This window comes from Diadema antillarum, unplaced genomic scaffold (assembly GCF_040938485.1).
Source record: "Diadema antillarum isolate AM-2024a unplaced genomic scaffold, OU_Dant_1.0 seq00000550_RagTag, whole genome shotgun sequence".
NCBI classification, from domain to species: domain Eukaryota; kingdom Metazoa; phylum Echinodermata; class Echinoidea; order Diadematoida; family Diadematidae; genus Diadema; species Diadema antillarum.
The window spans coordinates 4,127,055-4,142,901 of record NW_027271495.1 but is presented as its reverse complement, the minus strand read 5'-3'; the positions used below and the strand labels follow the sequence as shown (position 1 = coordinate 4,142,901).

The following is a 15,847-nucleotide window of genomic DNA, read 5'->3' as shown; positions in this document are numbered from 1 at the left end:
ATATTTAAACATGTTGCAAATTCAGGTATTGGTTCCAATATAAAATCAAGAAATAAGTAATGCATTGTTTCGCCAATAAAGAATGAGTTTATTGTAGTCAAATTTTCGGTGGCCTCCATCTTCTTCCCCGTCGAGACTCCTCAAGAAGGTGGAGGCCACCGAAAATTTGAGTACAATAAACTCATTCTTTATTGGCGAAACAATGCATTACTAGTTTATTTCTTGATTCTACATATATATATATATATATATATGTACACATTTGTGATATATTTCAACTCTACACGCGCACTTCCATCACTGGCCCAGTTTGCTATTGCTCTGTCAATTTAGTACATTGTGGATCGAGAGTACTATCAAGGTGTACTGATTGTAGCCATGAACAGCCTCACAGAGAATGATTCCTTACTTGTATCACAGTTGATTCCTTGTCTTCCCGTGTCACAAGAACACCCAAATGGATCAGGCAGGCAGAACTGAAAAGGACTACACTGGCCAGGAGGATCAGTATCTTGGTATGTACATCTGAACTCACAATTTGGTCCAAATCGATTCCCACCATTGGTTCTGCAAACTGTTCAACAGATTAATATTCTTAATTGAATGTAATCAAATCACTGAACGTGCACTCGAGACACTGTGAAGAGTTCCAGCACGTTTATTTTCATCTTTCACTTCACATCTTTTCATATACTAAGCAAAATACAAACAAGCAAAATACAAAATGTGACATAAAGTGTTTTATTACAAGAAAACTAGTCACATATGTATATATTAAATATATATATATATATATATATATATATATATATATATACATGTGAAATGTGAAGAAACAGCAAAAACAAAGCTTGTAACAGCAGGTTCCAGAAAAAAATATCGATGTAAATTTGTTTACATGGAAATAGGACACAAAAGTACTAATGACGAAACTATTCATGAAAGTTAAATTGGCAAGGTACAATCGGCATTAGAAGTAGAAGAAAAGAGAAATAAAAAGGAAAAAAGGAAGAGAATAAGAACTGGTAGAGAAAATAGATACACAAGTATACGAGCACATATTATCTATACAATCAAGTTCATAACGATTTCGAAGTATAAGTACAACAGTGTAGTGATTACATGGGATCATGGACACCGAAACCAGGAGGTAGGGCAGACGTACACTTTAAATTGATCCGCCATGCAGTGAAAGAGGATAATGTAAACCAACAAATTACATGAATCCAACCAGGCAAATTATACTCACTAAGTAGCATTATTTTGAGACTTTGTTCGAAAGTGAACAGAAAAGAACATTCGAGAATTCTGGAATCCAGAATCATTCCAGAATTTGGGTCCATTGAAAACAAATAATTAGGGAAAAAGTTTGCGAGTACTTGGAAAGTGAAATGAATCTTTTTGTCTTCTTGGATAAGCATGAACCGAATAGTTTTTCTGAAACATATATGGCTTAATATGTCAGACATGTCGTAGGCTGATAACTGATACATAAATGTGCCTATGTTTTATATAAAAAAAAACAACAAATCAGCAACCTTTAAGGAGTCTGTTTTCAAAGAAGAAATAATTTGTGTGAGAATAAAAAGCAGCTCGGATGGCTTAACGAATAACCCATTAAAAAAAAAAAATCTTCTCAATTTATGATTTTGCACAATTCCCCCGGTTATATCGTTATTTCGAAGGTTCGTTATTCCGAAGGTTCTTTGGTCCGAAGGTTCGTTATTCTAAAGGTTCGTTATTCCGAAGATTCGTTATTCCGAAGGTTCGTTAATCCGAAAACGAAATAGGGTTTGTTATTCCGAAGGTTCATTAATCCGAAAATGAAATAAGGTTCGTTATTCTGAAGGTTCGCTAATCCGAAAATGAAACAAAGCTCGTTGTTCCCACGGTTCGTTACGGACCCTATCACTTCGGATCAACGAACCTTGGGAATGACGAACCCTATTTCATTTTCGGATAAACGAACCTTCGGAGTAACAAACCCTATTTCATTTTTGGATAAACGAGCCTTCGGAATAGCGAACCCTATTTCATTTTCGGATTAACGAACCCTTGGAATAACGCCACAAATGTTCGGATTAACGAACCCTTTTACATTTTCGGAATAACGGACCTTCGGAATAACGAACAGCACCCATTCCCCCAGGCAAGTACACGCAGTGTACACCGTAATTCAGATAGTCCAGAACAAGCGTGAATATAATGTTTGTTTGTTTTTCAAAATAAAGTTAAGAACACCACATTATTATACTGTTTGCAACTAATTCCTGAATATTTATGAAATGTTCATGACTAAGTAGGTATTGCTCTGTTAAAAAAAAAGAATGTCAGTGAGAAGCTACTGTAGTGTCCACTCTGTGTGTCTTGTGTATGTAAACAAGCATCCATTGATGTGTTGATCATCCAAAAAATGTGTTTGCAGATATTAGATTATAATAAAAAATAAAATAACAGGACATTTATATTGCGCAGCTACTATAATGATATACTCTACTGCGCATGATTACGAAAATTACCGAACGGTTACGAAAATTACCGAACGGGAGATGGGGTGGGATCCCCCTCCCAAGCTAGAGAGATTTTACATTTTCAAAATTGAAATTTAGGAATCTGATGCACACTTTGAATAAATATTTGGGCAATTTTCTATTTTTCTATTTCAGGAATTATTGTCCCCTCCCCCACCTCCAGGATTGATTTTCCTGCAAACGAGGGAGCTTTTGCATTCTAATAAAAGAAAAGCAAATGAAAACATCTCGTTAACACGTTTTTGATTGAATTGGAAAGCTGTCGATCTCAAAAGAGTACTAAAGTTTTGAAAGGGAAACCAATCGGGGAAAGGGTTAATTGAAAGAAGATTATCCTCTCCAACCCGACGGAACTTTGTTTTTGTTTGTTTTTGTTTTGCTTGTTTGTTTGTTTGTTTGTTTTTTTTTTAGGCTGAAGTTACAGACCTGGTGCACACTTTAGATAAAACATTTGGAAATCTTTCACTCTAAAAGTCTATAGGAAAAGGACAGAATGGGGGAGGGAGAAGAGTATCCTGCGCAAGAGAAATTGTACAATTTCAGAATTAAAATCCAGCCATCTGTTTCACTCTTAGGATAGAATATTTGGACAAGTTTCTTTAAAAAAAACACAGAGAATTTTCACATCTCGGGAATTATGGGGGGGGGGGGAAGAAACAAAAAATATGCCCCCCCCCCCCCCCGCGTCGTCCAGGATCGATGCCCCCGCATACGAGGGAACTTTTTTCATTTTTCGAATTCAGATGAAAATTACTTTCGGGGAAACAGTTGGAAATTAGTCATTCTTAAGTGTACTAGGTCTATAGGAAAAAGGACCGAATTGGAGAGGGTGTGGAAGGGGGCATCCCCCTCTCAAAGTTGAAATTAAGATCATTATGTCGTGTATGTTATTGATGGAATATTTTGGAAATTGCCCAAAAAAAATGCATTAAATCTGATATTGGGGAACTGAGCGAGGAAAGGATTGATCAAAACGGGATATTCCCTTGTACTTGAAGGAACTTTTGGTGTTTTTTTTTTTACAGTTTAAGTGATAAATCTTGTGTACTCAGGATTATTCAGATTTTTTTTTGTCAATCTGAAAATTTACTAAGGTTATGGAAAAGGGAAAATGTTATAACGATCTGGTGCACACTTTGAGTGAAATATTGAAAAAATATTGGAATATTTTGGAAATTGCCAAAAAAATGCATTAAATCTGATATTGGGGAACTGAGCGAGGAAAGGATTGATCAAAACGGGATATTCCCTTGTACTTGAAGGAACTTTTGGTGTTTTTTTTTACAGTTTAAGTGATAAATCTTGTGTACTCAGGATTATTCAGATTTTTTTTTGTCAATCTGAAAATTTACTAAGGTTATAGAAAAGGGAAAATGTTATAACGATCTGGTGCACACTTTGAGTGAAATATTGAAAAAATAATTTATAATCTTACTCGATGAGAGGTTGAAGGGAGCTACTCCATGCACAAGCATTATACAGTAATACACACATTTTTTTTTTCGTCTTCCAAATCCCCGGTCCCATCGCCCCCCTCCCTCGCTATACGGCGGTGCTAAAATATACCCCTTTGCTCTTAAAATTGGGAATTCCTATGTGGTACAGAAGACCACCTGAGTGTGTGTGTGTGTGGGGGGGGGGGGGTTGTTTGCAAGTGTTTACAAACCTAGACGAAACCTATAATTTGCTACTTTGGGTGTACTCACATATGTGAGGTATAATGCTCTCTTTAGTCTGTGTTTCTTTATGGTTGGTACCCAGGGACTGTGCTCGGGTAGTACTAGTATGAATATCCATAACGGTAACCCCAGATATTTGAGGGTTGTAAGAAACTACTTTATATGTCATCAATAACTTTGAATTTGCTTGGTGACATGGCATAACTGTAAAAAAATGTATATTTCTTTAAAAAATAATTTGTGTCAGGATTTTTTTTTCTACAAGATGAATAATTTTAGAAGATTCTCCCATTGAACACTTTTCAATTATTATATAATTATAACACATGAAAGATTTTTCATGTAGATCCACTACTTCATTATTTTGAAACCATTTAAAGGTCTTGAAAGGGCAGCACGAAGCTGCGTTCGTAAGAGAAATTTCAAGAATTTGAATAATTACGCAGTACCCGCTGAATGCTATAAGGACTAGAAACAGCACTTGCTGTCAGGCGGAAGCTCGGTGTCCTACAGGAGATGACGCCTGTCCTTAGACCAGGAGGTCGGAGGTTCGAATCCTGCTCGGGTACGTACGCCCATTATCTCTTTTATCATGGCTACTATACTAAAACACTGATCAATTCAATGCTATTTACGTCGATGTATGGCAATTTGTCAATCAGTTGCATAAAAAAAAAAAACTTCTCGACGGACAGCTGACGGAAGAATTTCATGAATATGCATAAGATTCAATTGATCAATTTCCTAAATTTTATTTAAGTTTGATCAAACTTTCATAATTCTGTCACTTGACGATGAAATTGGCTTCTCCTTAGTTTATTAAGATATAATATCCATTTACATCTAAATCTTCATAAAGTCGGAACTAAAATCCTATATCTTCCGTACAGTATGGCTGTTTCGGTATACTGTAGAAGTATTTATTCAAACAAGGTGTATAAAATGTACTTACTCTCCAAACAATTTGGTCCTCTGAAATTGTTTGGACAAATACACCTGCCAGTCTCATCATCACATACTCCACCATTGTAGCATTTGTCACAGATTCTGATGCAGTCAGGGGGCCCCCATTTTCCTGCTGGACAATCTATGAATAACAGAAAACTAGAGTCATGCAAGTTGCAGCTGAATTTGACTTTGTCCCATAGAACTACACTACGATCGTGACATCCTATACAACTGCATGAATGATTAACCTGACTTCATTTTGTTCGTTACTTAATTGATTATTTCAACAGATAAATGTTAAAACCATTACTATAACATCCTCACTCACTAAAGTATACTGTTGTCACATTAAAAGTTCCTTAAATGTCATCAAAATGTTCTATCACTGATTTTATAACTTTATCTTGAAACAATCTATCCCATTACATAAAACAGATATATTTTCTCTCCTGGTTTATCTAATTTTTCTTCATACGTGTGTTTGTTTTCATGTTGGATCATATTCTATTGAATGCTAATTGCTGTGTAATGCATTCTTTCACACGTAAACCTTGTTCCTTTATCATAATTTAGAAGCTTATTTACATTTTGCATTTCATAATGTCTGGCAAGGGCTAAATAAGAGGAAAATATGAGAAAAGAAAGAATGGTGAAATCTGCAGAAATGCAGGAAGTTTTCATGTCTAAAACATGAAAGGTGCGAAATGTTTGAATCCTCATCATTCAGCCTAGATGGGATTAAAAAGCGACATATATTGTGTATATTGTGTAGAAGATTGGCAACCTAACCATTAAACAAACAAGCAAACACCATAGCAAACCAAAATACGAGGGACAGGGATTTGTAATTTGTGTAGCCCAGAGGTTACACTATAGGGTATCATATTTTGAAATCGAAAGTGCTTATCACTATAATCCCACAGAATAAGACCCAATAAAATAACATATACATTCAGGATGCCAGTGTCCATTCTAATACATGGTTAGTTTCCTTCTTTTTTTTAATCTGCAAGAAGGGGGGGGGGGGGCTGGACTTTTCTGGTCTTCATACTTTTCATGATACTGGGAAAGGCAATCTGTGTAAACCCAAAACTGAGAAAGTTGTATTTTGACCATAATACCACTTCCATGATCTTTATTTAAACAGTGATACATGCTTGGTTAAACTCTGACACAGAAGCAGCCAGATTAAGAAACATAACATTAACAGAAATACATGCACATCTTGCTTTGAAAAAAAAAAATGTACCAATTCCTCTCTATTTTGTACTTTTATATTACTTTCACATCCAAACCTACCTTGGCCTGAATTACATGTACCGGTACATACCACGAACAATAAGTCTGTACAAGGCTCCCCTTCCTTGACTTCGCATGCCATGGTAGTGAATCTCATAGATGCCTTCATCCTCAGCCACTATTGGATTAGAGAATGTGAACATGTTGGTCGTCTGTCCTGACACACGATCTCCTCCATCTTTTCTCCAAACGGGGGTACCAGAACAACTACTTGTAGTTGTCATTTCAATCTCCACTCCTACGTCACCTACATTCACTGTACGGGTGAATCTCCCATCCACAGGCTCAAAGCAGGCTAATACATAAAAATAATAGTTTAGAATGCATCAATCATCAATACATCATGATTAGATATATCACACTTCCGTTCTAGAGTGGTATGCTCTTTCTTTCATACTGTTATTTGTCACCCACTTAATATCATGTTTAACTGTATTTACATCCCAAATCCATATTGGTAATCATTTATCTGATTTGAAAGCAAAAAAAAAAAACAACAACAACAACAAACAAAAAACAAAACCCAACGTAAATGTACATATGAACAAAGTTGCCCTTACAAGTTATTATATAAGATATGATTTAGAACTGTGCTCATCGAGGAGTGCCAATCATGTGCACAAGAATATTTTCCATATTCAATTGAGACCAAAAAAAAAAAAAGAGAAAATAGATATTCGCAACAAAACAATATTGTTTTCTCCTTTTGCCAAATATAAGTTAATAGCAGTCACTTTGCATCCTTAGCTTCTCTAGCTCTGAAGGGAGGGAATGGCAGCAAAAAAGATCTTCATAAGCTTTTACATCTAATTGGCCATTGTTATGGTAGTTGTAATTGTAAACAGTTAGACAAGATCTATCCAATTAAAGAGTTGTTACTTTATATCTGGGGTAAACTGCTGTTTTGATAATTATGTTTTCTTTAATACTATGTCATCTGTACACACCGGCAATACTATATCGTATCAGAAAAGTGAGGGCCAGAAAGCCTTCCCATATTATATAAGGAGCCTAAGCAATTTTCAAGCTGTAAATCGTGTAATTATTATTATCATTATTATCAACATTTATTTATTTATTCATTTATATACTTATTTGTATACTTATTTGGCCATACAATTGCGATATACAGTACAATGCCATGTAACATACATACAGGGCTATACATGTGTCGTATATTAAAATTACTGTTGTACAGCCTGCCTTAGCGGCCACCTGCTGTGTGCGACCACTGGATATTCCCTCCCGGTATAAAGAGCCATGTTAAAGATCCTGTGCAGATAAGCCACCTGTCTAACAGTGGCCACCAATCATGGTCTCCCTATGTAGTCTGTAGCTGCCAAAGACCCATACAGAGCAGCCAAGCCGATTGTCACGATGTGACTGAGAGTGTGAGTGTGGAATGTGTAAGACGCCATTGTTCAGGCAAGCCATCATGTGGAAAATGGGGACAGCAGAAGAAAACAGCATATTATAGAAATCCAGAACCGGGCAAGCCAGGTAGACAAAAATGGTCAGTATGAAAAGACAGTATAGAAGTTTAAAAGAGGGAGGCTCAGGTGAGCCAGGGTGGAATAACTAACTTAGGAAGGGAGGGCTGGTATGGAAGAAAGAATACATATTTAAAAAGGGGGGATAGTTGGGAAAAGATAGGTTTAAAGCAAGAAGGGAGAAGTAGTTGGAAAGAAAGAGACATGTAAAAAAAGGGGAAAGCTAGTTGGAACCAGTTTAAGCACAGCAGAGGGTGGGATCTACATTAGAGGTGACAAGGAAAGTAGATTTGGAGGGGAAATCAGTTGGATATGAACATCTGTCAGAGAAGGACATGGTTATGCTCTTCTAACTCATTGGTCATACTGTTGGTAGGGGTAGAGAGGTAGCTGATCGGCCTACAACGCAGAGCTGCATTTCAGGCAGGAGAGTCATACCGCAGAAGCCCCATGCATAAGGGCATGGCACGCGCAAGACATGCCGCAGGCACTGACAACAGCTGAAGTCTCCTCACAATCTTTGGGTTTGAACACTAAATCAGACGTAAGTAATCGTCTAGCTATATAATTTTTTTTTTCATATTCTGCATTTATTATTCTTATCTTTTTTTTTTGTTTATATAGATTTATCCTATGTTCGCTGGTTTATTATGTGATAAAGACCGCAGTGTGTTAAAGTATAGATAATGCTGTATGTCAGATTGAATATGTTGTACTATGGTAAAATAAAGTTTTATTTAGTTTGGCAGGAAGGCAGGCCAAGTCAGAAGGCGAATGATATATGTGGTATGTGTAAGTGGACAGTGATATTTGTGTATATAGTGTATTTTGTGTTTTTTTTTCTATGGTCATATTAGAAAAGTATAAACCAGGTTCTGTTATTTATAATTAAAATGAATTTTGTTAAGTAATAAGTCAGGATCGAAATTTGATTGCTGAATGATTTAAATGCTACAGTTATATTGTGAAATAATTGTTGAATTACAAGAGGATACAGTTTTATTTACTTTTTTGTTGTGAGATGGTTCAAATAAGAGATAACAGGCAATGCTCATGTTGTAAGTGAGCATATGAACATTTAAATGGCATTGGCGTATTTCTAAAATATATATATATATATATATATATATATATATATATGTGTGTGTGTGTGTGTGTGTGTGTGTGTATAGGTCTGTTGTAATGGTGTAAGAATTGATTAATATGGTATAATACAGGAGCATTATTGTCAGGTGTAGGGAAATACTGAACTGTGGTTCATGATGTATGGCTACTTTTTGAACAGGTAATACCATATAAGAGTTGCTTATAATATTCCCATACAGATCGCCACTGACGAGCTGAGCTCGACGGCATCTCTGTTAGCTTGAGGGCAATTCCCGCTAGCTCGACAGAAATCCCGTTACCTCGGTAGCCCTCCGGTGAACGCGACGACATTCCCGCCAGCCGGACATCATCCCCGTCAGCCGGACAATATCCCCGCCAGCCAAACGATATCCTTGCCAGCATGACGACATCCCCGTCAGCTGGATAAACCCGGGTCTAGGATTTATAGTAGGGTCTACTAATGACCGCATTAAATTTGCCCCTGAACGACGTTGTTACAATTGTGCAGATACAGAAGAAATTGTATTATGTGGATTTTTTTTTGTGGGAAATTATCGTAAATATGCATATTTCTTTTTTTATTTTGTTACTGGATTTTTGTTGGAAAAGTAAATAGCATAATAAGCTGCATTTCACCGAGTGACCTAGCGTATTATTTACAGTGTGTCTCATTATAACAGAACCTGACTATCGTCAGTCGTAGACAGTAGGGCCTACAGATCTTAGAGCTGACACCGATAATACAGTGTGTCTTTCTGCTTTGCATCCATGCCAATGGCTAGCAGTCCTATCATCGCCACGACTGCTTCCACCAATCAGTTACGGTATAAGTGCACTTGTGAAAGGCTTTTTTAATGTACACATGTACTGTGCAACAACTCAATCAATACTGACATTGTTCGATGAATTGATATGCATATCAGTAAATTTTACTCATACACACATATATACAACAATAAACACATGTATACACTACGCGTAGGCAATTACACACAGTAAATGTTAGGAAACTTGTCTAACGCTGCCACCTGTCTCTACCGACAACTCTTTTCCTGTTCCTTGATTGGCTGCTATAGACAGGTCTCACTGTATTTTGGCTTATTTTGACAAAAAAGCGTTGTCCCAAAATGTGACTTTTTGTGGTCGTTGCAAAAATCCATGTCAGTATGTGTGCGTTTGTGTGACTTGCCCTATTCTGTGAGATGTGAGAGAAAGCCAGACAGACATGTGAGCGTGAGAAAGACTATACTGAGGCTTGTGTTTCATTCCTAAAATGTGCAAGACTTGACGTGTATGTTATTATACCGTCACGTCTTTTGAAGAATGATGATATTGTCTGGTCGTCAAATCCTTCTTGTGAACCAAGGCAGTAAAATGCTCCGAATCCCTGCACTTCCCAGTCAGTAGAGGGTAGAAAATGTATACGTCTAATGATATCTGCGAAAATTTCAGGTGCTGGAGGGCCAGGTGAAGTGTCACTGGGGATTGGTGCTGTCCGGCCAAAGACACGAGAGGCATTTAAAGATGGAGAGCTTCTATAGCACTGCATCTCGGTGTTACTTCCTGGACTCTCAATGTTTGAAAATCCAACTGATAGCACTGTGATGTGAACACGTTCATCTGGATAAAGACAAATCATACAAAGTACGATCTGAAGTACTGTATTTGCAAATAATTAGAGTTTTCATGTTCCCACATGTTACAACATTAAACTAGTACGCCTACATCATAAAGTCCTTCCACATTTCCATAATGTGGACCTGCATCACAAAACCAACAAAAAAGTCGCTAGTCATGAATTTTCATTTAAAAGTAGATTCTAAAAAAGGAATTTTAAGATTAAAATTGATATATAACTCAATTGAAATGGACTCTCTTAACCTATCTAAATATTAGAAAGAAAGCACACATTCAGGAAAGCGTTTATTCAGAAACGAGGCTCTGAAGTATAGGATCTTTTCAAGCGCTTTTAAAAATCGTCTACCGAGCTGTGCTTCGTGCAATGAATGCGCAAAAAATAACATGACGTAAAACTTCTTAGCAACAACCATGAAGGAATTACCGGGTTAAGCTGAAATGGATCATGATTTATAAACACATTTCATCAATGGCCAATGTAAACGTTCAAAGCAGTAGCAATCGGTTTTTTTTTTCAAAAATATCAGAGTTGAAATTAACGAGTGTGTAATGAGTTTTAGAGAAATGAAAAGGGACTCTGAGACACACCTAATCACAGTATTCTACAAAAAAAAAAATGTCCTGGAAAGAAAAAACTGTCAAAAATGCATTTCCCGTTTGTTTTATGATTCCAAACTTTACAACACTGTACTGTAAAAGAAGTATTGCTCTTTCATAAAATATGACAAACTCAAGATTGACTAGATTTACCCGTTTCGCTTTTGTTTAGTCCCCACACAAAATAGGGTTCTGGTTTCGTGATGCACGGTCACATATTTTTAGTTTGCAACTATTAAGTCACAGGCATTCTTTAGAGAAGATATTGTTAAATCTGATCATATGAAGAGTTGGATATTTCTTATTGTTGCAAACTAATTATATTTGCTGCATATAATCATATCTATGTAGAAGATTCTACTGGGAAATATGAGTAAGTTTTAAAAAGTGCATTGAACAAGAGTATTAGATTCATAAGAATTGACATAATATTGTTCAATGACACCAGAAAGCTTTAGGACCTTAAAATGAAACCCAAAACCCTATATACTTAATGTACACTGACTGTTTGAAAGCAGCAAAGTGTAAATGACATCATTGCAAATTTGAGAAAAGTCGGAAAATTGATTAAAACAATATGAATTTCAAAACTTTCAATGACGTCATCACTAGATAAGGAAACTTCTTCATAACGTCAATGTTGGCAGCAATACATAGAAAATACAAGAGAAGTCAACATATTTTCACTTTCCTACCTTAACAAACATGAAAAAAGAGCATTGGTTAAATTTTCAGAAAGCAGAAGGATCAATTTTACCCTTAACATATGACAGTGACAAGTTTATGGAATTTGTACTTTCAATGAAAATGAAATTTTGAGGAATTTTCCATGTACCATTTTCTTTATATTGTTGTCCAAAATGACATCATGAACTGTAGTCTTGTTATCCAGCAATGATGGAACAGAAACGTAAAAGAAAATCATAACTTTTAATATGATGCCCCATTTCCCTCGAGCTTTTACTGAAGTGGTCTATCAAATTGCTGCTTTTGCTAAATCCACATCGATATTTGGGCTTTGGTTCCATTTAAAGTGGGTACATTGTCTCAAAAGTGCAAAGGCACTTGAAGAAAGGTACTCATGTATTGCAAGCTATAGGTTTCTCCTACGCCATTTCATTTATTTCATTTAATTCATTTTCATTTAAAAAATGCACTAACAGTATGGCACCTACACGTATAATACTTAGTCTTGCAAAACAATACAACATTCAAAGTAAAGGAAAACACTGAATAACTGCATCAAAACAAAGTTGTAAATAGAGGGGACTGCTGAAAAGCAGATCTTGTAATTGCAGTCCCCTCATGAATAATAACTCGTGACTTATCGCGGAACAAACGAAACTGTGGCAGATTGTTTTCAGTAACCATGGTAACGTGTCAAAACAATTACAAGATATGTCAAGGTTATGAAACTTTAAGACATATAAACAGCTACAGGTGAAGAGTTGACTTTGATAAACAAAATTAAGTTGAAACAACTAAGATGAAGAGCAGAAGCTGCATCAAAAATTGGACATTAGAAATGAATATCAAGAAAGTGACAAGCTTTATGTGTTATTACCAAACAGATTGCATTAAGGTGCGATCACACATCGCCGGTTTAGATGGCGGTTCATGGCGGTTCTCAAACCGCCGTGAACCGTGTCCCAATGATGGCGGAAAGCACTTTGACTACGTTCTCAACACGTTTAGAACACGGTGCAAACGCGGATTGACGCGGTAGTAACACGGATCGCCCCGGAAGGTGGAGGAGTCCATACCAAGCCCATGTAGGTGGATGCAATCAGAGCCCTTTCACTTGTCCTCAGTGGGTTTCAACAAGGAGCGTTTTGCTTTGTTAGGTAAACACAATTTTTAAAAAAAATATGGAATGTTGTAGCCCCCTGTGTTTTACAGATTGATATCAGTGATGCAACAAGCAATTATCTTCAAGTTTCAACGTGCTTTTTCTCTTTCTCTTTTAATTTTCAAAATATCTGTATTAACTGTCATTAAAAAGACATACATGTCAAAGCAGAATCCAACATAGTTTCCAAAGTTTCCTGTTCATTTGCAGGTTTATTTATCAAGTGATGTACAAGTACTTGCTTGTTTCAACATCTCCCTTTTTTAATTAAATTTTTACATAATTATTTCGCGTATTGAATTTAAAATCTTGTTGCTTGTTTATCCATGTTTTCACAAAATTGCTCCTTCTTACCTTTCAGAGCTCCTTGTGAAATATGAGCCTATGAGAGTTCCTAAATCGTAAGGGGAATCTGTATGTGATACCCTTGATCCATTACAACAAACCACTATGGCAAACGTGGTGTATGCCGCCCCAGAACTGTAGAACAGCACCCCAAGTGATAAAACATGCAAGTTCCATCAATAAGTCTAAAATGTTTTTAAAGCCTATATGTTAAAATAGTTACATAGTGATTGTAGATGATGATTTATGCAGCATGTTGATGTTTCCGAAATTACCTTTTCCTGTTTATCTTTTTGTTCCCCCTTTAAAGCGCATAGAGACCTTGCCGAAGGTATTATGCGCTATATAAGAACGGCAATGATGATAATGTAATGATAATATCTTTAACAACAGTCAATAAAAAGACATAAATATGTACATTATGCATTATCAAAGAAGCATATACAGTATGTGTGCATAGTTTCCTCTTTACTTACAGGTTCACGTAACATAATAATGGTGTGGTTTTTATTTCAAGTTTCAACATTGCTTTTCCCTCTACTCTCTTAAGTTTCGACATATCTGTATCAACAAGTCTTGCAAAAAGGCATACATAATCACGAAAGCAGAATCCAACATATTTACATAAGTTTTCTGTGTATAACTTAGGCCTATCAGGTTCACGTTGCTGGCCATCTTAAAAGCTGTTAAGCTTTAATAAAATTATGAACTTACCTTTTAATGTAAATGATAGTATTCAACATACCTAACAACTTTTTTTAACATTACACTTTATTTGTTACTGTATATGTGTTAAAGAAATAAGGAGACTATAGCATTCAATATATTTACCCGATCTTGCATTATGGGTTAATCTTTGCTTTTTTTTTTCTCCATTTTTTATTGCTCCGCCACGAAGTGTCGCCGGAGCCATCATTCTCTTTTAAGTTCATTGTTTCTTTTCGCTTAAAAATTATGGCGGTGTTAACACGGTATTATCACGGACCTTGCGGTGCAAACACGGAGGATACCGTTCTGTACACGATGAATGGCGATGTGAACACGGTCCATTTTAAACCGCCAAGACCGCCACGAAAAATTAAACATGTTTAATTTTTCTGGCGGTTCCCCGCGGTTTCCCGCGGTTCTCGGGGTTCATGGCGGATGAGTGACGGATGACCAGGGTTTGTATACGGTGTAAACACGGTCTTTGGCGGAGCACGGCGATTTGCTGAACCGCCATGAACCGCCATCTAAACCGGCGATGTGTGATTGCACCTTAAGTGCATATTGACCACAAAGCACAAAACCTACAAAAAAATCGGGATTCTCTGTTATTAACCAAAATATATTTCAGTTTGTCTTGCATCAATCTGATAGTTATTGTTTTGATGATTATATATTTTTTTTTTCCGGTAATTGTAGGCAAAATAAACGAGGTGGTGGCTGCGGTACATATGGGTACATTCATTACATTGTTTTATCAAACATAGTTGATCTCGTATAGATGTATCATTCAAAAGCATATTTGCTAAATTGTCAAATAAACTGAAATGTAAAACCATTAACAGGTGTCATTGATCGCCCACCGGACCGAAATATTGATTTTTTAAAAATGAATCTTTATCTTTTCTGAATAGGAGTTGAAAATTAGATTATGTAATTGTTTAATTATGGGAGATTTTAATTTACATTTAATGCATGCAGGATTGAATCAAAAAGTTGATTCTTTTATGGATTTGCTCTCAAGGTTCTGTTTACAACCACTCATTGACAGTCTTACAAGAATAACTCAAATCTCTGCCACTGTATTAGATAATATTCTTACTAATGCAAATTCTTTCATACAGTCTCGTATTTTGTTGTGTGACATCAATGATCACTTAACAATTTTGTCCATTTTCTCAACTCTTTCAAATAAGAACAATATGAATTCTTGAAGATGATATAACCGTGTATTTAATGATTTCAATTTGCAATTACTTTTCAACAAGATGAAAGATATAAACTGGTATTTTCATTTGTCAAATGATGATATTAATGAAAAATATATTTTTTTTCCTGCAAATATTTAAGAAAAATTATGATGAATGTTTTCCACTTAATCTTTTTCTCCGGAGATGAAATTTAAGAAACCAAGGATATCAAATTATTTGTTTAAATCATGTCCCAAAATAAAGTTGTTTAAAAGATATCTTCAAAATTCAACTGTCTATAAAAAAGATATGCTTAATATCGTATCGTTTTAACAACAAGATAAAGGCAGACTAAAAGGGAGCATTATGATAAAATGTTTAATACGTTTAAAGATTATGGTAAAATAATTTTGGAAGTTGATAATTTTTTGAATGAAAATGAAAAGAGTGAAGATGAGAAATTTGAATC

At 35.8% G+C, this 15,847-nt stretch overlaps 1 protein-coding gene across 1 annotated transcript in view; it reads right to left on the bottom strand.

Annotated features, from left to right (window-relative positions):
- The window catches only part of LOC139734907 (uncharacterized), a 64,670-nt gene extending 55,214 nt beyond the window's left edge, over positions 1 to 9,456 (bottom strand). Inside the window, exons 1-4 of the mRNA XM_071645686.1 lie at positions 9,285 to 9,456; positions 6,489 to 6,752; positions 5,163 to 5,297; positions 410 to 574 (exon numbers count right to left, since the gene is read on the bottom strand). Of these exons, the coding sequence (XP_071501787.1) occupies positions 410 to 574; positions 5,163 to 5,297; positions 6,489 to 6,752; positions 9,285 to 9,456 (736 nt within the window). The remainder of the gene's footprint in view (positions 1 to 409; positions 575 to 5,162; positions 5,298 to 6,488; positions 6,753 to 9,284) is intronic.
- Positions 9,457 to 15,847: the final 6,391 nt, after the last annotated feature.